The sequence below is a fragment of the Strix uralensis genome, chromosome 6 (genome assembly GCF_047716275.1).
Source record: "Strix uralensis isolate ZFMK-TIS-50842 chromosome 6, bStrUra1, whole genome shotgun sequence".
Lineage (NCBI taxonomy): Eukaryota > Metazoa > Chordata > Aves > Strigiformes > Strigidae > Strix > Strix uralensis.
Window position 1 is genome coordinate 32,638,497 of NC_133977.1, and position 17,757 is coordinate 32,656,253.

The following is a 17,757-nucleotide window of genomic DNA, read 5'->3' on the forward strand; positions in this document are numbered from 1 at the left end:
CACTTGGCCTTGTTGAACTTGATGAGGTTTGCACGGGCCCACCTCTCCAGCCTGTCCAGGTCCCTCTGGATGGCACATCCCTTCCCTCCAGCGTGTCAACCACACCACTCAACTTGGTGTCATCGGCAAACTTGCTGAGGGTGCCCTCAATCCCACTGTCCATGTCGCCAACAAAGATGTTAAACTGTGCCAGTCCCAACACTGACCCCTCGGAACACCACCTGTCACTCCTCTCCACTTGGACATCGAGCCGTTGACCACAACTCTTTGAGTGCGACCATCCAGCCAATTCCTTATCCACTGAGTGGTCCATCCGTCAAATCCATGTCTCTCCAATTTAGAGACAAGGATGTCATGGGAGACAGTGTCAAATGCTTTGCACAAGTCCAGGTAGATGACATCAGTTGCTCTTCCCTTATCCACCAGTGCTGTAACCTCATTGTAGAAAGCCACCAAATTCGTCAGGCATGATTTGCTCTTAGTGAAGCCATGTTGGCTGTCACCAGTCACCTCCTTATTTTCCATGTGCCCTAATAGAGTTTCCAGGAAGATCCACTCCATGATCTTGCTGGGCACACAGATGAGACTGACCGGCATGTAGTTCCCCGGGTCTTCTTTTTTTCTCTTTTTAAAAATTGGGGTTGTGTTTCCCCTTTTTCAGTCAGCACGAACTTCACCAGACTGCCACAACTTCTCCAATATGATGGATAGCGGCTTAGCTCCTTCATCTGCCAGTTCCCTCTGGACCCGCAGATGCATCTCCTCAGATCCCATGGACTTGTGCACCTTCAGGTTCCTTAGATGGTCTTGAACTTGATCTTCTCCTACAGTGGGCAGTTCTTCATTCTCCCAGTCCCTGGCTTTGCCTTCTGCGACTTGGGCAGTGTAGCTGGAGCCCTTGACAGTGAAGACTGAGGCAAAAAATTGTTGAGTACCTCAGCCTTCTCCATGCCCCAGGTAACCAGGTTTCCCGTATCCTTCTGGAGAGGGTCCACATTTTTCCTAGTCTTCCTTTTATTACCGACATACCTATAGAAGCTTTTCTTTTTGCCCTTGCCTGGCCAGATATTCTATCAGGGCTTTGGCCTTCATCTTAATGCCAAATGAAAAGCGTTGTGTGGAGTTCAAAAAAACACCAGCCTCTCCCTGGAGACAGCTCATTTGTACCTTTTGGGGACTGGGATCCCTCCATCCATCCCTGTTGACCTTGCCTGCTTGTGGGGACTGGGTACAGTGATGCCAGGGTCAGGCAGCTCTAATAGCCTGGAAGACTCTTGGCTCAAACCAAGAAGTCACAGTTGACCAAAGCCCATTAGGTGCCCTTGGCAGATGGAGGGAGGAAAGAGGTGTCGTGCAGCCCACTGGCTCGGGGATGATCTTTTGTTATCCTTTTGGGACGCTTGGGAGAAATACCAACAGAGCTCAGAGGGTCCTGAAGCTTGAGAGCATTTGTGCTTTTCCCATTATGGAAGCAGAGAGGGAGGAAGCTTTAAGCCCAAATCCCAGCTTGGGCAATAACTTGCCCATTCCTCCCCACTTACCTAATTCATGGCTCAGCCAGTCTGAAAGAGGGGTCTTGGTACCTGTCATAGGCTGTCGTCCAGCTGCCATATATCAAGGGCTGAGTGTAGATTCCTTTTGCAAAATGATTCTCATCAAACACTGTATCCTTAGACAACAAGTGTCAAGAGCACAACATCAGTTGCTAAAGCCAACGTAAAGTATTTGAGGAAACCATCTTTGCTGCTAAGGCCTCTACTGGATTGGTTGCTTATTTGCCAGATGTACTGTTACGGTGTTTATGAATCACTTGGAATATCTTTTTGTTTCAGGGAATATATGTCCTTCAGCCTGACCAAATGCAGGTAAAAGATACTATAGGGTAGGAAATAACCCTTAGAAATGTAGTCTCTTTTTCTTTCTCATTTTTATTTCTCTCATGGGACCAGTAGCCTTTCTCTGCTCCTTTTGAAGGTAATAGCAGTGCTCCTGCTGACTGCTGTGGTGTGGACTCTGCCTTATTGCTCACCAGCTGTTTTGCAAGCTTAGTCTTGGGGTTCCTAAGACCCCAAGGATGTCCTAACACAGAGGTTGAATCCTGCAAAATAGTGCAGAGATGTAGGGAGACATGCCATCGTAGTAGTTCTTGAACTAGTGCTAGCATGTGGAGGATACAAGCTGTGTCTCCTTTTAACATGCCCCTGTGCTGGGATGAGTGTTGTACCTGAAATATGTTTCCTTCCTCCCTTTCTGTGGGGCAGATGAAAATGTGAAGACTCCGTGTTGTCACAGTTGATTACAATTCTTACGCTGAACAGCTGTGGAGAAATTCAAAGCTGTTCTGTTCCCTGAAATCTTCCTTCAAAACTGAAACAACATTTCTCTCTGCTTGTTCTCTGTCACTTTCTGTTTCCTTGCTCTGCCACTACTTGCTGGCAGACAACCTCTGCCCCTCCCAGGAGAAATTTAGTTCTGGGAGGACTACCAAGCTGTGTGGAAGTCTGAGAAATTGCCAGTCTCACAGAAAAGTGCCTGTCCCTCTGGGATTTTGCTGAAGTCCCAAGATGTTTCCATTGTTGCTGATTTGTTGTAAGGTCCCACCACAGCACTGAAGGTCACCTGCCTCTATTGTCAGTGGGTTTTGTACTCTTTAAAAACATAATGCTTCAGTTCTCTCTTCAGGGAAACTGGGCCACTGATGCTTGCTTACCTCTTGGAGAGGAGGATATGAACAAAATGTATTCGTGCCTGTGAAAACTAAATAGCAGAAGCTGTCGAAGTGCAAACTATGATTATATTTTAAAAGGAGGTTTTTAAGTGTTTGTTCATGTCCTTTCTGTAATGGAATTATTTCTGGAGGACAGTGCTTTGTGAGTTTAATTACTGAAAGTTGCTTTCTAGTCACTAAACTCCCATTCTTTTGTATTGCAGTTCTTAAATCCACTTCTTATTCTTGTCTTCATCCCAATTTTTGACCTTGGGCTCTACCCCCTCATAAACATGTGCAAATTTAATTTCACGTAAGTACATGGGGGCAATGCAGATGCCTCAGTGCTTTTTCTTTTTCAGCAAGTATGCAGAATAGATTTTAAGGAGGAGGAACACAAATCTCCATTCATCCTTCTCAGTACTTGCCTCCACTTCAACCCCAAGAGGCATCATGACCCTCTTCCATAGGCCCTGGAAATTCCAGAGGGGAAAATTCAGTGATGTTGGATTCTGCTGGGTACAGATTTCCCCTGAAAGCAGATATGAACAGTCCCTCTTTGAATCTATCAACATGTTCTTCACCTTATCTCTTACATCACCCCTAAATAATTCCCTCCCTGAAAGGTCCCTGTGGGGCCAAATTCACTGTCCCATGTGGGCTACATGTGGTGGTGTGAAAGCAGATTCCACACTAGGATCTGATCCAGTGAGTACGTATGGGAATTTCCAGATGGCCCAAGCATTTTATCCCTGGTCTGTGTTAGGAAGAAGTGCAGTGTAATAGAAGCAGACATCCAGGTTGGTTCGGAGACCGACTTTATGCATTTTGGGTGATTTTACTTCAGAGTATCTGTAGTCTGCTTCTGTGGATTGATGCCCTTTAGCAGTGGGAGTATGTTATGTGCACTCATGGAGTGCCTTTGCCAGTGTGGTTTCAGATGAAAGGAACCAAGTTTCCATACTCCAGCACCACTTCTCAATGTAAACCACAGCGTGGGAAGGGGTGATGAGTGGGAGATTGGCTTAAAAAGCATGTTCCTAATCCAAACTAAAATGCTGGATAAACAAAACCACATAAAATGGGGATGGAAGCCTATATCAGAAGCCTACCCCTTCATCCTGCCAATCCTTTCCCATCATGCTGAATTACTTGTACTTAAAGACATATTAAAGACATTGTCCAGCCCTGTGATGGAAGCTGTGCTTGTCCATGCTACCTCAGTGTGAGCCCCTGCCCTGGACTGAGCCCTAACTTGACAGAAAACTTCCTGCCTGATGACCAGTTCACAGACTAGTTTGGCCAGCAGCACAAACTCATGCACCGACCAGGACTGAATGCCATGCTGTCTCTGTCCCCTGAATGTGGGATACTAACAGGCTCCTATTTAGTTTAGCTATAGAAGTGTCTGTGGAAACACTGCAGCCTGCAGGATGTTAGCCTATGTGACTGCAAAAGTTTGTGCTACAAAATCCCAATACAGCATTGAAGATCAAAAAAATTTTTTTTTAGTACAAGATGCAAGAGGTAAATATTTTCTTATCCCAGGGCATGTAACTGAGAGACAGAACTTGGGTTCCTCATCTGGATTTCCTATAGCTCAGTCAATCTGGAATGTGAATCCAGACCATTACAAAGAGTGGAGACCTCTGAGTCTAGAACCAGATTTGTTTTAAATCTCAACAACTCGCTAGTCCCTTTGGGCATGCTGTTCTGGACCTATTTTATTCTGCTTTATATCATATTATCTCATGTAACTCTGGTAGAGTTGCACTAGTTTTGCTCCAAGTTCAGAAGCAAGCTCTTTATTCTCTAGAAATGTAAATGTATTGGCATGAAAAATAACCCAGAATGATACCACAGATGGTCAGAAACATTGATGACACAAACTACACATTTTTCTGCTCCTCATTCCTGCTGCTAAATAGCATGCTACTTTTCTTTTACCTTTTCCAAAAGGGACTTGAAGATATATGATTTCTAGTGCTCCTTCCAACATCACAGGTTAACATAATGCCATGAGCTATTCCCACTAGTAGAGCTAGGAACAAGATAATATGAAACTTGCAAGCAAAGGGCTTTTTTTCATGGCATATAAGTTTTAATTGGCCTCAGTGCTGGCCTCATACAGAATAATAGAATAGTTTTAAGTTAAATGATTGGCAATTTAAACAGCATGTCATCCCCAGTGCCACCTGTTGGACAGTTTATTACATGGTTTTGGCACATCTTTGGCTCTGAGGAATGGTATTCTGTATTTTAAATTAGTTTTTTTTTTGTAATGACACCTTTTTCATTTGCTCCATAGACCTATCAGGAAAATGGCAACAGGTATGATCCTTGCAGGGATGGCGTTTGGACTTGCAGCTGTTGTAGAAGTCAAAATAAATGTAAGTATAGTACAAGGGATTCCTCAGAAATACCTTCTTTCCCCAAGGTGTTTTTATTGATGCCTGTTAGATAATCCTTTTAACCACTGTGTTCCTTGATCATAATTTTTAATGTGTTCTTTACAATTAAGCATACCGACCCAGTTGCTAATGATAATTCTTACTTTGTCTACTTTTCCCTTTCTTTCTCTCTGTCTCTTGCTCTCTTTCTAGTCTTTGCAGTTTTGCTGTGCCGGTCATCTGTATTGGGTCTATATTCTAGATTTCCATCGTCAAAGTGCTTGACAGACATCTAGTTAATTCTAGTGATTAATTCCCAAAAGGTAGTCTGTTCTCTCTCCTATTTCTCGCTGTAGCTTGCCTATATTTTACTTATTTTACTGTTTGGGGGTTTTCTGTGTGTATGTGGGCCGTGGTTTTGTTTTTTTAAATTTAATTACTTTCCTACTTTAGGGTGGGGATGTGCTTTTTACAAGCCAAAGTGTTTCTCCAGTGATGCAAGTGAATCCTGTCACTACTGTAGTCACAGGCATCAGGGACTGCCAGGCAGCCCCAGGCATGATGGCAGCAAATCTCTTGTAAATTTGATGTTAGCCCCAGCAGATTTATACTATTTGCTTGTGGCCTGTGACCAGCCTTGTGCAGACTTTGGCTGACCTTTGTCTCACAAAAGTTACTAAAGGATTAATTTTTAAAGCTTCCATGTATACTTAAAATGTTCTGTTAGAGCGGCTGGCACACAGCCCTGGATTAACATCTGCTGGTTCCTCAGGTGAATCCACTGACAAGTCTCACACTGAAATGAGACTTTGTGGGTTCAGGTCTTCTTTCTGATCTCTTTACGTGAGCAAAGAAATGCTCTCATTGCCACCACCAGCAGCTCTGGCCAAGCACTGAAAGTCTGCTCTGGCTGTGGGTGACTCCTCTGGGCAGAGGCAAGGTGAGTTAGAGGTTCCCCCCTGCCTGTGCATGGAAATTTTACCCTGAAGACCACTAAAAGCTCTAACGAAGAGGGGGGTAGGATGGGCCACCTTGGCTTGGCTGTGGGTGGTGCAGGTGAAAAGCCACTGTAATGGAATTTGCTGGAGAACGTTAACAGGCCTGTTGGTCCAGAGCAGCACATGGGCACAGGGAAATCAGTGTCACCCTATCTTCTCTGCCAGTATGTTTCCCCGAGTTAGGTTCAAACTGCCCTGCTGGCAATACCGAAATTGTAGGAAGAGATCGAAAAAAATGAATAGCTCTGAAGTATTGCTGACAGCTACTTGAAAATAAAGTGAGAAAAAAGGAGACTTTTAAAAAAAATAAATTCATTTTAGATCTGCAGGTAGTACAATGCTGACACTGATTGATGTACTCTTTCTAGGAAATGATTCCTGACAGAGATACCTCTGTGCTGGAGGCATTGCCTTTCCTTTCTCAGAAAACAGGAAATAAGATCTATACAGTCAGCTGTTAGATAGCATGGTGTCAAGTGATGCAAAAGCACCGATTACAGACATGGAACTGAACTGGGATTTTCAAAACTGCTTAACTTCTGGCCTAATTCTTTTCCCAGTCAGTGGCTGCAGTGGGAAATAATTATTCTGGTCACTGCTTTTGAAAGCTAAGCACAATTTTTTCCATTCTGATATGGCAGTTGGTTAAATCCAGGCACTAGGGAGCTGTATAATGAAAGCAGTGACATTGTTCTACATAGCTAGCAGTTGTGTAGCCTGTATGCTTAGTGATGTGAAGAGCAGTTTTGGGGAGGAATGATAGGTTGGCTATCGAGCTACTATGAGGAAAACTCCCTAAATAAGATTTATGTTCAGTTTTCTCTCAGTTCAACTTCTGATGAGGAAGGGATGGAAAAGTGTCATTACAGAGAGGAAGACTATTACAGCTAAAAATGAAGAGATATTAAAGTGCTAATAAAGCATATAGATGGCACTTAAAGCCTTTTACTTTAATTAGGAAAGCGATATGCCTCAACTCGTCCCAGAAGAAAGTTTAATTCGGGTTCTGAATTTGGCAAAGAACCCTGTTCAAGTGACAATCCAAGACCAGGACCTATTTCAGCAGCCTGTGGAGGCTTTTCAGGTAAGCATATATGTGGGGCTGGAAGGCCTCCCCGCTTGCATCCCATTGAAGAAAGGGTGGGCTTTTCTTCAAGTGTTTTCTATTAAAACCCACAGATGCTAGAGCTTGTTCTCCTCTACCACCTTAGAAGTGCATAGGAACAGCTTTAATAATGGAGCATATTATCTCCGTTGATGAGACAGAAGTGGACAGTTTAGAGACATATTTCCATGGCAAAGGAGTAAATGGCTAACTACATTCACTTGTAATTAGGAATAAAGGATAATTGTCCTGAGATGAGCATGTAGAGACGTTCAACTCACATCTCTCAGTGCTCAGCCCAGGCGTTGCTGCTGGGATCTGGATGGCATCTGAGAAGTACTTACCTGCAAAGGAGGAAAGAAATGGGAAGGCAATTACCCGGACATAGGCGCTGGGTTGTTTCCTATGTCAGCTTCCAGATTCCTTTACAGGTCAGGCTAGTCTGGGACTCGTCCCAGCAGTCCACTGGCCACCAGCAGCCTGCCATGTTTTAGACGTGGTCCCATCGGGACAGATCAGGGCCAGGGAAAAGAGTAGGTGTGTGGGCAGAAGGTGTTCCCTGACCTTTGGGTTGCATCAGGCAAGGGAAGGTACTCCAAGCTCTGGCTTGGCCAGCCCAAAGCCCAGAGGTCAACATAGGTCCTTTGCTGTAGAAGACAGCTCTGACTGTTAACCTCTCTTTACAGGCTCCCTTGAAGAGAGGATAGGGTTGCACTTGGTGGGAAGAGCGAAATCCTTTCTCATCTGAAAAAAGTGTAACTAAGTTTGTTTTTTCCACAGAATCCAGTTGAGTACTCAAAATTAATATTGAATGGAGAGGAACAGAGCCTTCGCTTCACCCTGCAACATCAAGGATTGTCTCTTGATTTTAACTACACTGTGAAGGAAAAATCAGTATACAGCTTAATTGTTTTTGAGGCAGAAGGAAGCCTATCAAGCCGCTTAGTGAGTGTGGGAGTGAAATGTAAATACAGTATTAATTCAATGGCTGTGATGATACAATGGGGTAATAGGCTCATTAATTCATTTGTTCAGTTGCAATGTCTGTCTGATTGCTCTCAGATGCTCTAAACCTGACTTCTTAGCTAGCGGCACTGGATCTGTACGCATTTCTGCTGGTTGATTAATAGAGGCGTTATGGCATCTGAGAGTTTCTGGGCACACTTTAATCCAGTGAATGCTGCAGTGGGAGAGCAAAGTCATGCCTGCTAGGCAGCAGATCTTGAGAATGCTGAGGAAGGAGAGCGCCAGAGATTTTCCCCCAAAGATGGTTCTATAAAGCAAAGATGTTAAAGAGGCTCTAGGGCTGGGCATGGAATAAAAGTATCAGAGGAATGATTCCATGTTTAGTTATTGCAAGTGTTTAGTGAAAATGCACAGAAGGCCCATTTGTTTTGCTGAACAGAATAAATGATTAAGCTCATTTCGGGCTTTGCAGCAGTCGGCTGTGTTTGGACTTTTGTGTATTGCTGTAACAATCAGAGAGAAACATATGGGACGTATAGGGCCAGATTCTGGTATCTTTTATATGTAGCTGTATCCTAAGAATCTCTTTTTAAATGATTGGTGTTATTGCACATTGTGGCAGGTGTGTAAATGTCATCAGAATCTGTCCTCATGCTAAAATATCAATTCTCTCTGCAGTTCCTCAGCCTGCTACCTTGCAGGGCTGCCACACCAAGCATTCAATATCATATAGTGGAAACCACATAACTGTTTTTAAAAATGAGGAGTTTTAAGAATTTATTTTTTCCTAATATTGGGGGTTTTTTCTGCTTTATGGCTTAGAGCCTGGGGCTTATTATCATACAGTGTTAAGGTGACCCTGATGACTGCGTGCTGTTACCTTAAGAAATGGATGCTTGTACAGTGATTTTCATACAGTCCTTAAGAAGTGAAAGTCTGTGACAGGCTGGAGCAAAACAGTCTCTGAGCTTCAGTACATCTCTGTGCTGCCTTAGCTATCTAGTCTGTGCTTAAATTAATGCCCACCCTGGCACGGGCAGGTTCTCATGTGCTGGGGAACAGCCATGCTGTTGGGTGATGCTATTGACCTGTCATTCTCAGCTGTAGATAAGGGAGGTGTGGAAGATAGTGTGGTAAATGATACTCGTTTTTCCAGCATTGCAACACAAGGCAGGCAATGCCAGCATCACTGCTGTGTTGCTGGGCTTGCCCTGGAGTAGCCATGGCCCACACCAGCCTCCCTCACTGCTGGACTTGGCCCCTCTCTCAGGTGGGAGTGCTCTTCTGGAAGGATCCAATCTGAAATTGGTTTCTTCTCCTTTGCGGGCTGTTGAGTAGGCAGGAAATGAATTTGAGAGCTCTGGGACTCATTGATGAAAACAAGTAATGATTTGGCTGGTCTGTCTGCAACGAACTAGAGTGTTAATCCCCATGTGTCTCCCATGGAGAAAAATGATGATGTTGTTGTTTATTATTTATTACTCTGACATTTATTATTCACTGTGGCTATTTATTATTTAGGGCATGCATTATTTGTGGGTCAGCATATCACACTGAAATACAATAGACATTTTATAAGTATACCGAAATTCTGGATCCTTGATCTCAGAAGCTCAGGGTTTAACATCAGGAAGGATGTGTGGAGAAAGGGCTAGAAAATTTTAAGAGAAAGCCAGTTTCTGAAGGTAGATTCAGTCCCTTTTGGCTTGCCTGAGTTCCATCTGTGGGCAGCGCCAATTGAAATTGCTCTGCCAGCTTAAGTGGACATGGCACAACTGTGGATTTCTACCAGCCAAGAACCTTGCTCTGTATTCTTTTTGTGTGACATACAATCTTCAGAGCAGGGCAGTGTCTTTACTGTCTTTTTTCAGCACTGTAAAATGTACTTCTGTGGCCTGATGTAAAGTTTATGTGAGAGTCCAGTTGATTTCTATGGGCTTTACAACGCATCTAACTGCACAGACACTAGTATTTTCTGCTGCACATTGTTATAAGGCAGCATTAATAAATGTTTGATCTCTTTTTTTTTCTTCCTCTCTTTAGATTACAGACTTGGAAGCAAAGCCAGAAAATGGTTTGGCAGCTGTTAGGTAGGAATGGCTTTTTCTGAGGATTTGGAGTTGGTGGGGAGAGGGAAACTGCTTTTGTCTAATGCAAAATATATGTAACATAACCCAGATGTTGTCAGGTTGGAATCTAGTCCATAATACTCATGCAATACTCAGGTGTCATCTGCGGAGGCTTGACAGCGTGTCACCTCCCACACTTGCCATGCAGAGCTGAGCATTATTGTTGCTTACTGCCTAGGATAGTCTGGGCTGAGATGGCAATGTAAAAGATCTCCTCCCTTGGAAGAGTAGTAAATTCATCTCACTGTGTTCCGCCTCCCTGGGAAGAAAGGGAAGAAGCAATCTGGAAAGGAGCCATTGCCATTTGTCCTCTGCAAACTGGCCAACCCATGACGTTCATTTGTCTTACCCAACCTCATGCACAAATGCCTACTAAATTGGATACAGCAACAATTTTACATCCTCTTAAACAATTCAGCTGGGCATTGGGCTCTGCTTAAGCAGCTAGTCTACTTTCCTAATTTGAGCTAGTCCATGAACAGTCCTGTGCCAAGATGCCACCTCACTGAGGTCACAGTTACCTCCAGCACCACATCACCAGGCCTATGCAAGGCTGCTGAGATGCAGATTTGAGAAAAAGAGGGGAAAAAAAAAAAAAGAGGATTTCAGCTGGACTTTCTGGATGATTTGGGCAAGCTGCAATTTAAAACAAAAAACAAAAAAACAGAAGAAAACCAACCAAACAAAAAAACCCTCAAAAACTTCAGATAGTGTAAAACAATGTCCAACTCCCTTATCTGAAAGCCTTTGTTGACAGAGCAGGGGAACAGTGTCTGTTCATGGCCCTGTGCTTGTGAAGGCTTCTACTGACTAACCACCACCTTGGAGACTTGATTAATACCTGGAAGACTGTCAGGAATGTTTTATATTTTCCTGTGAACATTTTTGACAACATCTCAGAACTTCGCTTCAACAGTTTGTGAAGAGATTTCACTAGAAAGAAACTATTTTTCCACTAAAAAGTTACTTTTGTTAAGCACTTTATCTTCTGGGATTTCACCCCCATTTTAAGAACTGAAAACCAAAATGTTTTAAAACACAGTCAGATCAAATGAAAATTGTTTGCTCTTGCTAACAATTTTTGAGTTGTCAAAAGGAAACTCTCTTTTGTGTATGAAAAAGCATGTAAACACTGGGTGAAAAAATCCCACATCTGAACATTCCCATGAAAGATTTGGTTTTGATGAAAATATCTTATTTTGCTAGAAAACTCTTTCCCACTGGTAGAAACTCCTTGGAAAGTATGCCAGCGTGGTGCACGAACTCATGAGGACACCCAATTTTGTAGTTTCCTGGGGTGGGCTGGGGCTCTGTCCTCTCAGACAATCACGGAACAATCTTTGAAGGTCTCTGAGAAGAGATTTCCTGGAGGTCTTAACCCACACAAAGTGAGGGTCAGTTTCCACAGGGGAGAGAGTAACAGGATAAAATTACACAGCAGGGAAAACTAATCATATATCGAAAAAAATGGGCAACACATTAGGTGAATATTTTGGTAGCTTGTAGGAGAGGCTGTCCTAACCTTAGGGAGTTACAGAATGCTTTGGGAGAGAGCGCGCACTTCTTCTAAAGTGTCTGATATTATGCTTCTCCTGCCCTGTCTGACAACCCAATGAAATATGCTTTCTTTGCAGATTCATTAATGGTTTGAGTGAAGACGTCAACCTCACCATTGACAACAAAAGGTTCATTGCTGTTCAGAAAAACTACAGCGCTTCTGAATACTCGCTGCTAGAGAGGGACAAGTAAGTTTCCCTTGATGTGCTGAAGGTCCTTGCTGAGGCCTTTCCTTGGATACAATGGGGCTTTTCTCAGGTGAATAGAAAACCTTGGTTGCTATTGTCTTGGCATTGTTTAGTGGGGGCAGATGTTTATAAAAAAGCAGAATTATCAGCTCTGTGCAGAGCAGGTCCTCCAGGCCACTTGTGTGTGTACAGAAGTACCATGCATTTAGTCTGCAAAGTGTTCAAGCCAAAGGACAGCAAATCTGTATCTCTGTGCCTAATATGCAGTTGAATAGATTCAGCCTCCAAACAGTGTCTGTGATAGTTCCCATCCCATGGTTGTTATTGCTTTGGTAAGATAAAATCAGTAGGGACAAAGCTTGGAAACTTTATTCCCATGACATGAGTATAATGACGTCATAATTTAGGCCATAATCTGAGTTTTCTCGAGTCAGGTCACGGGAATTTTGGAAACCCAAAAAACCTTTTGAAGAGGTCCAGATACAGCACTTTCTCTGAGCTTTTATTCACATTATGCGGGGGCCTGGAGGGAAGAGAATGGCCATTCCTGTGCATCTGTCGGCAGAGTAAGGTGGGACGTGGTGAGGCCCCCTCTGCCATTTGGTTTGATATTCTCTCAAGCTCTGTTTTGATATTCTCTCAGGCTCAAGATCTTAGCGTTAGGGTGCTCTCAGGGAAAGGTCAATTCGTATTCCACACTACAAAGTGTTGGTATGTGGGCCGGTAACATCAAGTAACATTACATGGCTTTGCAGGCTGGGCTTGTTAGACAGGGGCTCCATATGGCCTTGGTTTGGCAGCACTGGAGTTGGCTCTTGTCGGGTATTTCTGACATTTGCAGTGTTTCAAAACAAGCTTCATGGCTTTTCTCTGCATCAGCTCCATCCAAAATATTTATTGCTGCAATTTAGTAGGATGCAGTAACCATTGTGGTAGTGCTGCTGTGCCTCTGTGCCATCTCGCACATCCAAAATCAGAAGAACAAATATGAAGGCTAATTTGCTCTGCTGAAAGGAAACAAAAAGTGGCTTGTGGGTGCATATCTCTGACTTCCTGAAGGCTGCTTGAGCCTGACTAACTTGTCTGGCCCACAGTTCCTGAAGGAGTGGAGAAAAGTTTGGAAGGAAAATAAAGCTGAGAGGGGAAAAAAAAAATCAGTGCTAGGAAGAGGCAAAAACAGTTTAAAAATGTTAGCAATAGCCCAGGTCATTAGGTGAACTCTAGTCAGTGCCCAAGTGTTTCTGGAAGGAAAAGATGGCAAGAACTCTAGTGATTGTCTGACACAAACATTACTGCAGCTTTACATCATACATCCTCCCTACTCCATTGTAGAGGCATGTTTGATAGCTCTGCTCTGCGCTCTTTGTCTGTGGGACTAACTCAGAAATACTGTACTTCATCATTGTATCTAGATATAATAATGGAAAATGCATAACTGAAATGGGAGAATTCACCCTGGAGCTAGGGCTGCTCGACTTCGGCGCATCATACACCATTGTGATAACTAACGTAAGTGTCCCTGTAATGGTAACAAGCTCCTTCTGTTCTAGTCTCTGGCAGTGCTTTTGTTCTTATGTTTGTGACTCTCACTTGCTTTCTCCACCCTACAAGACCTGGGCAGTAGCCATCTGAAGGCAGTCTGTTATATAAGGGCTAGTAAAAGGTTTTGACACCTACGCAAGCAAGGTGGGTGAGTGCTCATTCCATCTTACGCTGTGATCTTGTCAGATCTCATGGGTTAAACAAGATCTTTTCCTTGATGAATATCCTCCATGGAGAATCATTAAGATCTTTTCCTTGAATATCCTCCATGGAGAGTCATGTGATCCATGGTTTGTGCTGGTCTCATGCCATCCTTGTTCAGTTAACTTTGACCTGGTGCGCTGCAAAGAGCTATTACAGTCTGCCAAGAGCTGACTCTGCTTGTGGTCTTTGAAATACTGTACCTCGTGGTACCTCACACCTGAAAAACTCTGCAGAAACAGTCTGCTATATCCTCATATTTAACTTGCTGATCTTCCAAGACTGGTGGATTATGCATGGGGGGAAGAGGGACAAAGTGTTGAGGGTGAAGTTTGGTGAGATTGTGCATCTGTTTTTCCTCCTCTCACTGTCTGTACAGCTCATTTGGAGCCTAGTGTAAAGTCAAGGCATGGTTTTCTGAACAACCTAGCCCTGATGGGGCATGAGAACTGCTGAGAGGGTGGATTCCTCTCCCTGCCTGCCAGCTTCTTAGGCACACTGCTCCAACCCTTGTCCAGCTGGCAGGAGATGAACGTGATCAGCTTAGCTCCCATTTTAACCTTTCCACTGCACAGGCACACAGACAAACCAGGACTGACAGGACACGCTGCTAAGCTGCCCTCTGAGACTTTGACTACTGTGTTGTGATGAGCAGAGCAAAGTGCTGTCAGCTACTCCCTGGCAGTAACATCTCCCAGTTGGGCAATTAATGGGAGCTGTTCGTGACTGCAGAGTCCAACACATAGGGGGAAAAATACAGATGCAAAGCACCTGGCATTTTTTTTAAACTCCAGTAGCTGGAGTGGGATGCACAGTCCTGGAGGGAACAGGCAGATGCTGCCATCTGTGAGTGCAGAGAATTATGTACATAAAACACATATACACTTGAAGTGATGTTGGCCAGACCCTTCCTCCATGGCTACAAGTCTCTTTCACCAGACGAGAAACCAAGTAGAGAAGTTGCATGAAGAATATTATACTAAGACTATTGACCCAGAGCCTCTGGTAACGCAACTGAGTCAGGGCCAGTTGAGGTAAATGTGTCTCATGTCTCTATGGGCAAAGATTATAGTTTGCAGTCCCATCTACAAAAGGCCCTGCTGTAGCCATCGATGCTCAGGGGTGGCTCTGTGCCTCAGCCCTTCTGGACCCTGTGCTAGTCCTTTAATCTTTTTGACCCTCTGTTTTTCCATCTCTCTCCCTGTGGTTTCCAACTTCTGTAGAGTTAGTTTGTTCCAGGCCAAGATAATTTTTAATTATTCCAGTGATTTGTACTGAGCCCTGCTCCTCTGCCAGGAGTGCTATATAGAAGAACCAAGAATGCAATATATTAGTCTGCTAATGTGGCTGAACTCTGATACTTAAATCATGGGGATGCCGCCTTCTACCCAGCCTTCCTCAGTGTGCAGTTATAGTATGGTGCTTGTGATGATTCTTTATGGGCTAAAGAGCAATGCACAGCTCTCCTCTCACCCCTTTTAGTCTGCTAAAATACAGTCTCTTGATTTGCCTCCCTGCATGGTAATTAAGTACATCTCGTAAACATCCCTTGTATTTTCCCAAGTACTCTCTGTAAACACGGGGGTTTCAGCCTGAAGTCATTTCAGTTTTCCTGGCTACTAGTCAAATCTCTCTCTGCCTCTGTGTCTCGGAGGCAGTATTAATTACACCTGGGAAAGCAAACAAAAAGAATGAGGAATACAGCTGCCATAACTATCTGAATACATCTGATATGGGGCAGTCTCTTCTACTCTTGGTGTTACTGAACTGGATTTGTTTGGGTGTCACCGTTATAGTAGGGGAGTTGTACAGTGCCCATGAAATGGGAGCCGCGGCCACATGGCTGCAATGAACATTTATCCTCTCGTCCTCTTCTGGCCCTGGGGACAGCAGCATGTCACAGGCTCTGCACAAGTACCACACAGGCTTTTCCCGGCCCTGCTGCAGAAGGCAACTTGCTGGTTTGTAATAACTCATGCAACTCTTGCAGCATATGAATCAGCTAGGATGCTTCCATCCTGCCACCTCAGCCCTGTGTGGTAGGAGTCAACCCATTCCCAACAGGCTTGGAAATGGCAGGGGTCAGACGCAGAGTTTTGCTTCCAGGGCAGAGCTTCGCTTCTACCTTTACTTAAAACTTCATTTTGGTAAAGTTGCTGTTGGAGTCCAGGCTAAGAAGGTTCTGATCTTTGAGGAGCTAATCAATGGGCCTTTATTTTCCTGCTAGGTTTCTGGAGGTGCTGTTAAGACATGGAAGTCAGAAGACATCAAAGCCAACAATGTCCATATGGCTTGGCAGTTACCACAGTACTTACTAATATCTGCTGGGGAGGTGATGTTCTCCATTACAGGTCTGGCCTTCTCCTATTCTCAGGTACTCCACTTAAAGATTACACTTTGGATTAGGTTTACAATTAGACTTCAGGATTTATTCCTGCATCTGCCATTGACTTGTAATACGTCCTTTGGCATGACACTTACTGACAATGTTATCTGTGGTTCAGCTAAAAGTGGGATTATAACACAGTTTGCTGTGTGCCCTCAAGCTAAATTATTTCATGCTCTGAAGATACCAGTTCTCAATTATACTCAGGAAGCTCCTTTTCTGGTAAAGCTGGGAACATAGAATGGAACTGAATAGAGGTTTACTTTAATTTGAAAGCTCTGAATACTGTAATATCAGGTTTTTCTCCCAGTGAAATATTTTGTGGTATGTATTTTCCAGTGATAAAAAGGCAAAGGTATCTGAAGGACTACAGGGTGGCATGGGGGCTTGGTACCTGCTTCAAGCTGAGAGACTGAATGGGCCTAAGCCTACACAAGTCTATAAAAAGACAGCAAGGGGTAATGAGCGTGCAAGGGATGATTTGATTGTTGTCTCAGGAGAAGGTTTATGAGAAGAGAGGGTAGATACGTTAAAATATCAAAAAGCTGAAGCTACTCAAATTTATCCTGGCAGTAAAGTGAAGATGTTTATTAATGAGGGTGATTAATACAGTGGGACAATCTGTCATGGAATGTGGAAAATTTGTCATCAGCAGGAAGTTTAACGTCAAGATCCAGTCTCTTTTCCAAAGGTATACAGCCACATGGCACCAGACTCCAAGCTGCAGGGCTTGTCATGCAGCTCCCTGAACTTCTTGATCATACAATTTCAGATGATACAGGTTGGGTATGATCAGGATCCAGCTCCGCAACAACAGCATCTCCTCTTTCTTCGTGTGTCCTGGAGGACATATTTTGAAAGCTCCTTGTACGCAGCTGCCGAAATTAACCACAGAGGAGACTCTGCACACAGGCAATTGCACTATCTCCTCCTAGGCTGAGCCCAGTGACACTTACATCAGGCAGGACATCACAGGGTGAACCAGGGCAGAAGGGCACAGCGTGATACCCACTGACCAGGCCCTTCTCCTCTTTTCAGTCTCCGGCCAGCATGAAGTCGGTGCTGCAGGCAGGCTGGCTGCTCACAGTGGCTGTTGGGAATACCCTTGTGCTCGTTGTTGCACAGGCTGCACCAATGGCACAGGTATGGTTCGGCTCTTAAAACAGAGGTAATGCTTTAAAACAGGCCTGGGCCCGGATGTTGCTTCTGGATGTCTCTGTCCTGGAGGCACAGCTTCTCTGCACAGCCCCAGGCTCCTGCAATGGAGTGGTGGCAGCCTGCACGGAGCTGCCTCCCAGCCAGGCCTCTGTGTTGCCCTCAGCAGCGTTTCTCTCTGGATCAATGGCTCTCCCTAAGCCTCCCACTGGCAGTAAATAAGTGACCTGCACTGCGATAACATTGCTGGAGCTCAGCTCTAGGCAAGCAGGCTGGGCCTGGAGCCTGGACATGATGCCAGCCATGCATTGCAGTTGCTTACTGAGAGCAGCTTGCCTTCATCCAGCTAGCTCAGTGGGCCAGCAGCCTCATCAAGTGTGTAGTTTGGACTCCTTCAGGGCCAGCTGCCTGTGGCACCCCTGAGATATCAGGC

The 17,757-nt window shown here is 44.3% G+C and overlaps 1 protein-coding gene across 5 annotated transcripts in view; it reads left to right on the forward strand.

The window, feature by feature from the left end:
• SLC15A2 (solute carrier family 15 member 2) overlaps positions 1 to 17,757 on the forward strand; it is a 66,084-nt gene that overhangs the window by 36,760 nt on the left and 11,567 nt on the right. For all 5 annotated transcript variants that reach the window (XM_074873579.1, XM_074873581.1, XM_074873577.1 and 2 more), the window contains 10 exons: positions 1,833 to 1,865; positions 2,932 to 3,020; positions 5,016 to 5,097; positions 7,054 to 7,179; positions 7,981 to 8,145; positions 10,210 to 10,256; positions 11,930 to 12,040; positions 13,453 to 13,549; positions 16,011 to 16,157; positions 17,208 to 17,312. In XM_074873579.1, the coding sequence (XP_074729680.1) occupies positions 1,833 to 1,865; positions 2,932 to 3,020; positions 5,016 to 5,097; positions 7,054 to 7,179; positions 7,981 to 8,145; positions 10,210 to 10,256; positions 11,930 to 12,040; positions 13,453 to 13,549; positions 16,011 to 16,157; positions 17,208 to 17,312 (1,002 nt within the window). The remainder of the gene's footprint in view (positions 1 to 1,832; positions 1,866 to 2,931; positions 3,021 to 5,015; positions 5,098 to 7,053; positions 7,180 to 7,980; positions 8,146 to 10,209; positions 10,257 to 11,929; positions 12,041 to 13,452; positions 13,550 to 16,010; positions 16,158 to 17,207; positions 17,313 to 17,757) is intronic.